This window comes from Sceloporus undulatus, chromosome 2 (genome assembly GCF_019175285.1).
Source record: "Sceloporus undulatus isolate JIND9_A2432 ecotype Alabama chromosome 2, SceUnd_v1.1, whole genome shotgun sequence".
Classification (NCBI taxonomy): domain Eukaryota; kingdom Metazoa; phylum Chordata; class Lepidosauria; order Squamata; family Phrynosomatidae; genus Sceloporus; species Sceloporus undulatus.
Window position 1 is genome coordinate 13,614,108 of NC_056523.1, and position 12,525 is coordinate 13,626,632.

The following is a 12,525-nucleotide window of genomic DNA, read 5'->3' on the forward strand; positions in this document are numbered from 1 at the left end:
GCTACCATCACAAGATCGCTTGGTGAGGACACAAAAGAGGGCCTTCTTGGTGGCTGCTCCCACCCTCTGGAATTCCCGTCAGTGGATTTTATCCAATTTTATTCTCACAACAACACCCAGTTGCAGGGTCACATCTATGAGTAGTGTGTTATCATCCACTTTTTATAAAATGGATGATACTTTTAAGATTTTATATATCTTGGCTCAGCCATAAAACAAAATAGAGACTGTAGTCAGGAAATCAGAAATCAGCGCATGGAAGGGCAGCTATAAAGAAAGTAAATGTATTATTTAATATTAAAATCAGAATCATCCATGCCATAGCATTTATGAAATCTATGTATGGTTGTGATAGCCAAACCATGAAGAAAGCTGACAGAAAGAAAATCAACTCTCTTGAAATGTGGTGCTGAAAGAGAGTTCAACAAGTACCTACAGACTGACAAGAAGACAAATGAATGGGTTTGAGAGGAAACCAAGCTTCAACTTTCAGCAGAAGCCAAAATAGCTAAACTAAGACTATCATACTTAATGACAGAGAGATACGGAGACATGAGGAGTCCACATGACTCACTGGAAAAGACAATGCTTAGTAAAGTGAAAGAATGTAGGAAAATAAGATGGCACCATGATGACCACAGCTCTGTATATATATTTAGCAGGGTTTGCTCACTCAGAGGTTACATTATTAAGTTCCAAGAAACTTTACTTTTAAAAAAATTGCTTGCAGTCACCAATCACATGCCCCTATAGTAGTTACAGTCATAATTACAATCCAAAGTAACAGCTGTTTTCATTCAAAAATAAAAAAGTTACTTTTAAGTCGGCTGAAATGGAAAGTGGTCCCCAGCCTCACCGTACATATCTATCCCTGCTCTAATGCCTCAAAAATATGTATTGCAAATAAAATGTTAAAATTCTTGTCATCACTATAGTTTCCTTTTCCTATGTGGACTCAATCATGCGTCACAAGTTCTACCTGTGAACAAAATCATTTTGTACCTTCCTGCCATTTCTCCCCTCTCCTATGAGAATAATGGTTTCTTATATGCAAATTACCATCAAAACATTTCACACACTTCTGACATTCATAATCTCATTTCCCTGTGGATCGGTTTCCAAATGCTCACATAGTCCTCATATTGTAAACAAACTATTTCTCATAGGCTTGGTATTTGAATGATTTCTCTACTGAGGATATTCTGATGCTTTAAAAAGTGTGCATACTGAATAAAAACATGACCACAACCGTCATATGCATGGTTTTTATCTTCTGTGTGGAAACTATGCAACAGAGTGACAACCTCTGTGGTGGAGATTCCTTGTTGAAATAGAAAGCTATAGAAAGATGGAGTCACCTTTGTCAGTCAGAGAGATAGTTTTTAAAATAGAGGCTTGGAGTTTAGGAAAAAACTAGAGCAAAGGAATAATGAGTGCATCTTGACCTAAATGGAAGCTGGCACCAGTAAAAAAAGACATAACATAAACTACTGAGATAAGGATACATTGTTGATGTTTAAAAGCAAGGTTAGAAGGGAAACTACTAAATTCCTAAAGGAGGGGGTAAGAAGTGATGATGCAGTTTTAATGTATGCATGTATTTCTGTTCTGATTGTAAGAATTCTGTATGTTTAAATTGTAATTAGCCAATCAGGTACTGTATATTGAAGAAGCTTCTTTGTCTTCAATAATATAAAAAGAGTCATTTTGTCTTGTTTGGCGCCTCAGGCTTTTGGAACTTGAATTCCACTGAGTTCAATGTTTTCCTTTGTCGACAATTGGAAATAAACTTATGGATTTTCAATGTACTAGGTCCTCTTGCCAATTCTTTGCTCTGTCAGTCCTAGATTTTTAAGTTTCCTGAAATTTCTGTTACACCTCAAACTACATTGTAATGTATAGCAAAGCATTCTGTGTAGAATGGCAAAAAAATGTGATTTGTACATGAAACCAAATAAGTTTGAACCATGAAACAGGATTGTATCCTAATCTCCTTTCAAATGGCTGGAGACTGATGAGGATCTTTCATTTCCTCTTTTCAAAATCTCTCTTGAATTCATGGGAATACACAAATGGGTGAAAACATGTTTAGCTAAACACACTAATTCTCTTCCAAAAATTTTGCAAGCCAACATCATTCTGGATTAGAGTAGAATTTTTCTGAAGTTCAGACTTAATTTATATAAGACTGTTTTATTGAACTTAGTTTGTACTAGTGTTCATCATCATTATTACTGGATTATGGATACATATGCTGTCATGTCCATGATACATCTTTGCTAGTTCATATGTTGTGGTGGATTTATTGTACACTGCAAAACAATTTGGGGGCTTCACTTCTTCTTTGCTTTTCTCTACCTATAGGACTTCTTAATGTCAGCATTGCTTTTTTCTTTATATAGACATACTAGTGGCTTACAAGGAAAGAACTGGAAGCAAAACATTTCTTACACTACTGGCATTTGAATGATTTCTCTCCTGTGTGGGCTTCCAAATGCCTGGAAAGCTGTGAATTATAAGCAAAATTTTTCCCACACTTCTGACATTTGTATGGCCTCTCTCCTGTATGAACTCTCTCATGGCTCAAAAGGGCTGAACTGAAAAAAAAGCATTTTCCACATTCTTGGCATTTGTAAGGTTTCTCTCCTGTATGGACCCTCTGGTGTTTCACGAGGTCAGACCTATAAGCAAAACATTTCTCACACTCCTGGCATTTGTATGGCTTCTCTTCTGTATGGACTCTATTATGGGTGGCAAGTTCTGAATTACAGGGAAAACATTTCCCACATTGCTGACATTTGTATGGTTTCTCTCCTGTGTGGACCTTCAGGTGCCTGGCAAGTATTGAATTTTGAGCAAAACATCTTCCACATTCTTGGCATTTGTATGGTTTTTCTCCTGTGTGGACTCTTTGGTGGGTTACGAGTTGTGAACTGCCAGGAAAACATTTTCCACACTCCTGGCATTTATACGGTTTCTCTCCTGTGTGGATTCTCTGGTGCTTCACAAGATGTGAGTTTTGACCAAAACATTTTCCACACTCTTGGCATTTATAAGGTTTTTCTCCTGTGTGGACTCTCTCATGACTCATGAGGGCTGAGATGAAAGCAACGCATTTCCCACATTTCTGACATTTATATGGTTTCTCTCCTGTGTGGACTCTCTGATGTTTCACAAGATCTGACTTGTAAGCAAAACATTTCTCACATTCCTGGCATGTATATGGTTTCTCTCCTGTGTGGACTCTCTGATGGATCACAAGGTTTGAAATACGAGCAAAACATTTCCCACACTCTTGGCATTTGTGTGGTTTTTCTCCTGTGTGGACCGTCTGATGCATCACAAGGTGCGAGCCATGAGCAAAGCATTTTCCACACTCCTGACATTTGTATGGTTTCTCTCCTGTGTGAACCCTTCTGTGGATCACGAGGCTTGAGATCCGAGCAAAACATTTCCCGCACTCTTGGCACTTGTGTGGCTTCTCTCCTGTGTGGATTGTCTGATGCATCACAAGTTGTGAATTGCGGGTAAAACATTTTCCACACTCCTGGCATTTATATGGTCTTTGTCCTGTGTGGACTTTCTGGTGGCTCCCAAGGTGTGAATTGTGAGCAAAGCATTTCCCACACTCCTGGCATTTGTATGGTTTCTCTCCTATGTGGATCTGTTGGTGATATGTAAGCAGCATCTTTTGAGCAAAATGTTTCCCACACACTGCACATTTGTAGGCTTTCTCTTTGGTAGAACTTCCCTCTTTTGTATGGATTTGCTGGTGTCTGACAAGATCTGGTATGGTACTTATCTTTGTTTTTGTCCAGGTATGAGCTGCAAAGAAGAACAAGGGTAGACAATATTTAATCATAAGGCTGAGTGAGAAAGAGTCTTAGGGAGCAGAAAAGGGAAGGAGACTCTAAGTAAACAACATCTTGGAGAGTATTAGGGAGACTCTAAATAAACAATGAAGGTTCTGAAAGGCACATTTTAAAACAGATGTTTAAAGATTTCAAACAGTTCCATCTCGTGGCCACTGACTGGTTGTAGGCGTGCACCTCAGCACATTCCAGTGCTTTGTGTACCCAGGAAAAATGAATCAACCTCCATCTGCTGTGTAGGGCAGCTTCTTCTTTCATGGGTGCTCAAGAGCAACTGGAATGTGCCTGGGCACCCACACCCAAGCTGGTCAGTATCTGGAAGAACATGCTGCAGCAGGATGCTCCCAACTGCGTGTTATCACCTAGGTCAAGAGCACTGCAAAAAAAAACAACTATGGACACTATCTTTTGCATATCCCCATAGTACTGGTGTAAGCAGTGCTTACCTGAGTCTATGTCACAATCAGGATTCTTGCCTTTTAACTGCCAGTTGACTGAAGAACAACCAAAGTCTCTCATTACTACTACATCTTTATACACTGGTGCCTCGGGTTACGAAATTAATTCGTCCGCATTCCTTTCGTAACCCGAAAATTTCGTAACCCGAAACACTTTTTCCATTGAAAATAATTAATGCGTTCTATGACCTCAGACTAACCTGCAGTCACAAACAAAGGTACAATAGAGGCCTATTTAGCTAGTAGCCTACAATACAAGTTCCTGAGGCACTTAAGAGCTTAAGAATGATTTTGCAGGTCCATTCTAAGGTTTCTAAAGGATAAAGAAAAAAGTTTTTTTTCTTACCTTTGTGGTCCTGGCATCTCAGAGTGAGGCAGGAGGAGGAGGAGGGAGGGGGGGGGGGGCAGCCAAAACACCCAATTTAAACCCAGACAACCAATTCAACCAATTCAACCAATTTAACCCATTCAACCAATTTAACAAGTTAACCATTTTAACAACATTTTTTTTTTAATTTGGTGTTTTTTTTAGGGTCATCAGAACCTTTGCCCTTTGGATGACGGTTCTCCCTTTTGTGAAGAACTGGTCCAAGGATGTCTGCTTTGCCGGGCCTTAAGCAGGTTCCTAAATGGCCTAGGCAGCATTATCAAAATGTGCAATGGCATGGCTGGTGAACGCCTTCTCAGGGTGATGCTTTCAATATAAGAAGCCACATTGTGGGAATTGCCGCAAAATGTCTTTCATTTCTGCCGTAAATGCCCCCGCGCCTCCTCCTCCTGGCCCCTGTCAAATGGCTTTCTTGGGAGCCATAGCTCAAGCCTAAAAAGGACAAAGGCACAGGCACTGAGCAAAAGCCAAATTGGAACCACCCCACCCCCTGGTCACACTCTCTGGCCACATGAGCAAGCCAAACTGCAAAACTCACACCCCACACTTTCACATCATCCAGCATGCCAAAGCCCAAGGACCCAAACCAAGGCCAAAACCCCAATCGCAAAAGCAACCCTATGTCACACTCTCTGGCCACATGGAGACCAAGGCCAAACTTGCAAAACATCGATGCCCACACTTTCGAAATCATCACAGCCATGGACCAAAGCAAACCCACCCCACCAACCCAACCCAAACCCAGAAACCCCCAAATCTGAAAATGGCAACCCCATGGTCACCACTCTCTGGCCCACATGGGACCAAGGCCACAACTTGCAAAAATCGATGCCCACACCCTTTGAAAATCATCACAAGCCATGACCAAACCACCCCCACCACCCAAACCCAAACCAGAAACCCCAAATCTGAAAATGCCAACCCCATGGTCACACCTTCTCTGGCCCACATGGGACCAAGGCACAAACTTGCAAAAATCCGATGCCACACTTTAAATCATCCAGCCCTGACCAAACCACCCCAGCGACAGACCCCAAACCCAAAGGCCAGAACCCCCAAATCTAAAAATGCAACCCCATGGTACACTCTCTGGCCCAACATCAACTCAAGCCAAACACATGCAAAAACTCACATCCCACACTCTTCCAAATCATCATCAGCCATGACCCAAAGCCGCACCCCACCACCCCACAGCAAAAAGCATGGTCACACTGTTCCTCCACCCCACCAAGAAGCAAGGTAGAAATCCATACACTACCTGTACCAGAAATTTCTGATGCCGGTCTGATCCAGACGTGTACACTGGCACTTTACACGTACGTACAAAGCCAGAACAAGTCCAACATCGAGAAGCCAGACAAATTCCAACCTCCACTGGAACACGAGTTAGAGTCCGAAGCAACTCTTCCTCACCAGTCCACACGGCCAGACCAAAGGGGGCAGATCAATGGAAGCGGCTTTTGTTCTCAAGCCAGGCCACCCCCCCAATTCGTTAGCCAATCCAGATGATCAGCCTTGATTTCTCAAGCCAACTCACTACTGCTACCGAAATCAAAATCTGCCCAAGCTAACCCTAACCAGCCCCCTTAGCTAAGGAAGGCTTTCCGTTAGCACTGGAAGCCTATAGCTGGCACTTTGCAGCATTTGAATTTCGCGCCGAAATGAATTTCGTAACCCGAAAAATATTTCGTAACCCGAAACAGTTTTTGCCAATCAACTTTTTCGTTATCCCGGAAATTTCGTAACACCGATCATTTCGTTATCCCGAGGCACCAGGGTACTTTGAATGTTGTTATCAATTGAGGAAGGGATCATCCACGGTTTCTGTCTAGTCTGATGATCTGCAGCAAACTTTCAAAGAGTGATGTCGCTTCTTTCCCCAATGCTACAGTTTTAATACTCTTGCAGCTGGCAATCAACTTGCACTGGTTTTAGTGGGTTTAGACCAATTATCAAGGTAAATTCATTAGTGTTACTAGTCACTAATGGGTGTATAGTAGACCAATATCAGGGGCCACCGTGCTTCTCTATAAACAGCTGCCAGGGTACTTGAGGCTGCATCCACCACTGCAGAAATAATCCACGTTTTATACCACTCTTAAACCACCATCCTTCAATACTCCGGAATCCTGGGATTTGTTAGTTTTGTGGACATTCTAGCCTTCTTGTCAGAGAACTATGGTGCAACAAAACAAACAACATTTCCCAGAATTCCACAGCATTGAATCAAAGTGGTGTCAAAAACTGTATTCGTTCTGCAGTGCGGATGCAGCCCACAATGCAATTATATTAACTTGGAATTTTCAAAGGCACCCGGTTGTGACTGAACTGAACACTGGGCCTGTTATGCTTGGGGGTCTGAGCCAGCTAGGGATGAGCAAAGGAAAATGCAATTACATTTTCTCCCCTATCTGAAGCCCTTTAAAAATTCAAGTCCTTTTGTATACAAAGTTTGCAAATGTTGGTAACTTGTCAAAAGTCATAGTTTCCCATTTGTTCCAATTCCAACTAATATTCCCAACATGCCAAAAACTATGTGGACAGATAGATATGAACCACATAGTTCAGTGCAAACCAGTTGAATATAAGGGATTGAAAGAAGATGGTAACAGCCCAAACATGCACCCTCAACAGACTGACTTTCTCTTGACACATAAATTATTCCCACCTCCAAGGTCAAAAGATCTGAGTAGAGGAAAAGACCTCTCTGAAATCCTGACAAGAAGCTGCTGTTCAGAAAAGTCAGTGCTCTGGTATGGAAGATGGGCACATAATCTGACCTAGTTAAAAAGTAGGGCCAACTCTGTGGTCACTGATTGTCAGCCTCCAGCAATACAAGCTGCTTCCTCACCTGACTGGACACCAGCAATGTCCTCGGATCCCTGGTTGCATGACTCCCCTTCCTCCTCTTCCTTTACTACAGTGTCAGGAAATCCTGAAGGGAGGGAAAGAGGCAAAAGCAAGTGATCACAATGGCAGCAAGGTTTCATCTATTGCTGGAGCAATTAACCAAAGCATTGTTTAAAGCAATTGTTACTGGGCGTCCATTTTCTCATTCAGATTGTTTAGGAGCAGAAGCTTCTCTGCTATGCACAGTCCTGACATTCAGACTGAGATGATTTTAAAAACCAGGGCGTAAACAGAAAGTTGCAAATACATTTACACACACTGGCCAGAATCCTGTTGGTGTCTTACACATGCATAAATTCTCCTACCAAACCAGGTAGGCATTTTGTCTGTTGTGGAACAGTCGTATTCAATTCAAAGTTGTGGAAACAGAATTAATAATGCAGGGCATCATCCATGAATGGCATTTCACACAGATATACACTGCACATGGTTGTGCATTAATGATGTGCATTGCACATTGCGGCACATTGATGTCCCCTGTGCATCAGGTGGTGTGAAGCTGCAATTCATTAACAATGTGGTGATGTGTAACTATGAATTATGCTCTTCTATATAGGATGTGGCTGTTGCTGTGTGCCTTAAGCTGTTTCCAATTTATGACAAACCTATCAAGGGGGATTCTTGGCAAGATTTGTTCACAGGAGTTTGCTTCTGACTGCCTCTGAGGCTGAGAGTGTGTGACTTGGGCGTGCGACTCAGGCTGAGAATGTGTCAGCCCCCAGTGAGTTTCCAGGAGTGAGAAGGGATTTGAACCCAGGTCTCCTGGAATCCTAGTCCCAAATTACTACACCATGCTTGCTCAGTGTATGATCTTGGCCATTATATCCTAGCATTAGTTAATGTAGCTTCCAATACGAATATGAATTAAATTGCATGTGTCAATTTGCCTCTGTCGGATGACCAAGAGCTAGGATCAGGTGTTCATTTGGACACAGAACTGTCACTTTAAAAAGCACTGCAATTAATCATGGAACATTTTAAGTGATTGGCAGAAAAGATGTTTCCAATTTAAAAGTGGCCCAGAATCTGTTTTTTTAAAAGTGTTGATTTATTTTTAATGCAGTTGCTTCTAAAATACCATAATTGAAGGGATTCCCTCCCAGAGAGAAGTACAGCTGGGGGAGATATCATCTGCAAACACATGTCCACAATCAGGACAGACAAAAAAGGGGGGGATTACATTTTTTTTTCTTCTGAGTGATCATATTTTCCTTATACAGAAGTGATGCAAATGCAATCAACTAAAGTGTATTTAACCAAGTGATGGACTCTGGGAGCAAAGGCAATATTCCTGACACCAGCTTTTTTCAGTGTGATGCCACTGACCAGTCTGAATGCTGATGGTAGGATTTGTAGTCCAACACCAGTTTATAGAAGGCTTCTTTTTTCCTCCCTTTAAGTAAAAGTATATGCAACTGAAGTAATCGCAAACTATACCTGCTGGTTCCCTGCTTGCTGCAGAAAGAAAGCACATTCAGTTAAACAATATTTCCTCATATTCCCCAGCAAATGCTTATAGATTACAGAGTTCAGTTTTTTGCATTTTTAGCCAAATGGAGGTCCCAGGGAGTCCAAGTGAGGTTGATTCCACACTTAAGGAAATAAGGCTGCATGTGTCACCCTTTACGTGTGTTGCATGAGCCAGCTACAAATCTACCTAATAGTAACATCTTTTTTAGTCCACATTTTTGCCTGCTGGTCTGGAAGAATAGCATAGAGGAATTGGACAGTTTCATCTTTATACAGTACGATCCCTATATCTGCAGGTGATTTGTTCCCTGGCTTACTGTGGTAATGTCAAAGCACATATAATAGCAAACAAATGCCTTCTGGCAGATGTTGACCATAGAGTCATGCTGGAGGAACTAGAGATTCCTAGATAGAACACCTCTCTAGGCATTTCTAGGTCCTCCAGGACAACTTTATGGCCAACTTCTGCCAGAAGCATTCCATAAAATCACACTGGAGGATGTAGAAAATGCCTAGAGAGGACTTATTTTTTTATACTTAAGGGCCAAGTATTGGTTCTGCAGATACAAGGGTTGTACTGTAGTGCCAAAATCCAGTAATTCTTACTCCATACATCACCTAAACTGGTCCCTGGGAAGGTTTCAGATTCCTGCTGAGGTAAGTCACCTGGCTGCTCTTCTTTTTCCAGTTTCACCGTCACATCATAAAATCCTGATCAGGAGACAAGGAGGAAGAAAAAAGACCCAAGAGGGAGAGATTACCATTCTAACCCAGAGAAGAGAAGAAATGGATTTGGTAAGACATTTCCAGAAAAATCTGGAGATCAGAGCAAGTGTACAATTCCCATGACTTCTCTTCTTCTTGGAGAAAAGAAGGTAGGGAGAGATGCCTCATTTAAGATGATGCTTCCTATGACACATTTGTGCATAACCTGAGAACACACGAATACAAACAAATGTTTCTCTTCTTCCTTTGGAGTGATCATATTTTCCTTACAAGGAAGCATATGAAATAGATGGGAAAATGTTATTTCAGAGAATTAAATTCAATGTCTGAGACACTTTCAAGGGCCAAGGGCTGCACTGTCCCCCCATGGGAACTTGGCAGCACATCCCAATTTCCATTCATACCAATCTTAGAATCATAGAATCATAGAGTTGGAAGAGACCGCAAGGGCCATCCAGTCCAACTCCCTTCCATGCAGGAAATCCAAATCAAAGCATCCCCAACAGATGGCCATCCAGCCTCTGTTTAAAGACCTCCAAGGAAGAAGACTCCACTACACTCCGAGGGAGTGCATTCCACTGTCGAACAGCCCTTACTGTCAGGAAGTTCCTCCTAATATTGAGGTGGAATCTCTTCTCTTGTAGCTTGCATCCATTGTTCCGGGTCCTGTTCTCTGGAGCAGCAGAAAACAAGCTTGCTCCCTCCTCAATATGACATCCTTTCACATATTTAAACAGGGCTATCATATCACCTCTTAATCTTCTTTTTTTTAAAAATGGTTTGCCTACATCTGACCCTCCAAAGGTGTGGGGTGGGGATTTCACCATCTTTTCCCCTTCCCTGGGTCATTATACATTCAGGAGAGGCCTGTCATCCCGACAGGCATGGGCCTAGGTCCTGGTGGGCCAAAAATGTGTAAAAACTGCCTCCCACGCCATGTAGGGGATGCATGGGGGCAAACAAAAATGGATGGGATTTTTTTCTCAAAGGAATTTTTTTGTAGGCCTCATAAACAGATCATGGAGCCAGTGAAACCCACTTTCCCCAACCCAGACCTAGCAAAAGGCTCGTAGTAATCCAAATACTTCACCTGAGTCGGTCCCTGGGATGGTCTCAGATTTCTGTTGATGCAGGCCACAAGGTTTCTCTTTTTCATCATCCTCTTCCTTTAACTTGACAGTAATATCTGGAAACCCTGAACATGAAAATGGGAATAAGAAAAATAGATCTAAAAGAGATTCCTGTAGCCCAGGAAAGTGGAGGAACTCATTTTATAAGAAATCTTTACATCAGTAAGGCAGGGAAAATGTGGCCCCCATAGATATTGCAAGATGAGTAAGTAGCTGGAGAACTGTTGCCTTCACAACAGATGTTCTGCTTTGAGGGAAAATGTCTAGCTACTGTTCGCAAAATTATTAGGAGATGGAAATTTTGGGGACAAAAAAATATGCTTTTCGTTTATTGTATGCATTCAACTTGTTTCTGACGTATGGCAATTTTATTTCGGTCTTCTTGGCAAAATTTGTTCAGAGGGGTTTTTGCTAGTGCCTCCCTTTGATGGCAAACAAAAAAACAACAACTTGATGATGACTAACAACAACAATTTATTTATTCATTTCCAAGATTTATATCCTGCCTTTCCCACAGTGGGGTTCAAGGCGGCTTACAATATCTTAAAAAATACAAGGTTAAAACATTGAATACAAAACAACAACAAATGATGGCTTAATTAGAATGAAGATGCATTCATACACACTACCACAACAATCCCACAAAAACACTGTTTATGAATATTATACACTTAAAGACCTTTGGTAACAGAGGTTTTAGCAATTATTGTTTGTTACTGTTGTGTGCCTTCAAGTCATTTCCAACTTACAGCAATCTTAAGGCAAACCTATCTCAGGGTCTTCTTGGCAAGATTTGTTCAGAGGGCAAGAGAACGTGACTTGTGCAAGATCATCCAGTGGGTTTCCCATGGCTAAGCAGAGATTCGAAACCTGATCTCTGGAGTCTGGAGACCAATGCTCAAAACTCAGCACCATTCTGGCTCTCTGTTAGTAGCCTATATAGGTTACCTGAACTGGTCCCTGGGGAGGTGTGAGATTCTTCTTCATGCAGGCTGCATGGTTTTTCTTCTTGTTCCAGCTTGACTGCCATGTCAAGAAAATCTGATCAGGAAAATGGAATAACAGAGCTCAGAAGGACATATATTTGAAAAACCATGTCTTCCCATATAATTCTGGCTGAGTTGTAAGATGCACTGCTCTCTATCTCACTGCATTTATATCGTGTTGCGCTATTTAAATTTTAATGTTTGTATTTTAACACATATTTTAATTCATAACTGTTTTAACTCCAAAACTGTATCATTGTTTTTAAAATTGTGTATTTATACATTTTAATGTTGTACCATTTTTAAATTGTATTGTTTTAAATTTGTTGTACCGCCTTGAGTCCCTATATTGGGAGAAAAGTGGGATATAAAAATAAATAAATAAATAAATAAATAAAACATACATAGGTATGGTAGATGATATTGCAGGACAAGGCCTGTGGCTGCTCCCACACTTTGGAACTCTTTCCCTAGGGAAGCCAGGATGGCTCCTTCTCTGCTGTCTTTATGGCAGCTGGTTAAGGCCTATCATTTCCAGCAAGCCTTTGAGAATTGACATCCTTTTTTAATCTTCCTTTAAAACCC

General features: G+C 41.4%; 1 protein-coding gene across 1 annotated transcript in view; it reads right to left on the minus strand.

Moving 5' to 3' along the window:
* Positions 1–1,020: 1,020 nt before the first annotated feature.
* The window catches only part of LOC121921904 (zinc finger protein 883-like), a 64,345-nt gene continuing 52,840 nt past the window's right edge, over positions 1,021–12,525 (minus strand). The window contains exons 5-9 of the mRNA XM_042450619.1: positions 9,717–9,809; positions 9,066–9,083; positions 7,570–7,653; positions 1,879–3,825; positions 1,021–1,304 (exon numbers count right to left, since the gene is read on the minus strand). Coding sequence (XP_042306553.1) covers positions 2,453–3,825; positions 7,570–7,653; positions 9,066–9,083; positions 9,717–9,809 — 1,568 coding nt within the window. The 3' untranslated portion in view covers positions 1,021–1,304; positions 1,879–2,452. The remainder of the gene's footprint in view (positions 1,305–1,878; positions 3,826–7,569; positions 7,654–9,065; positions 9,084–9,716; positions 9,810–12,525) is intronic.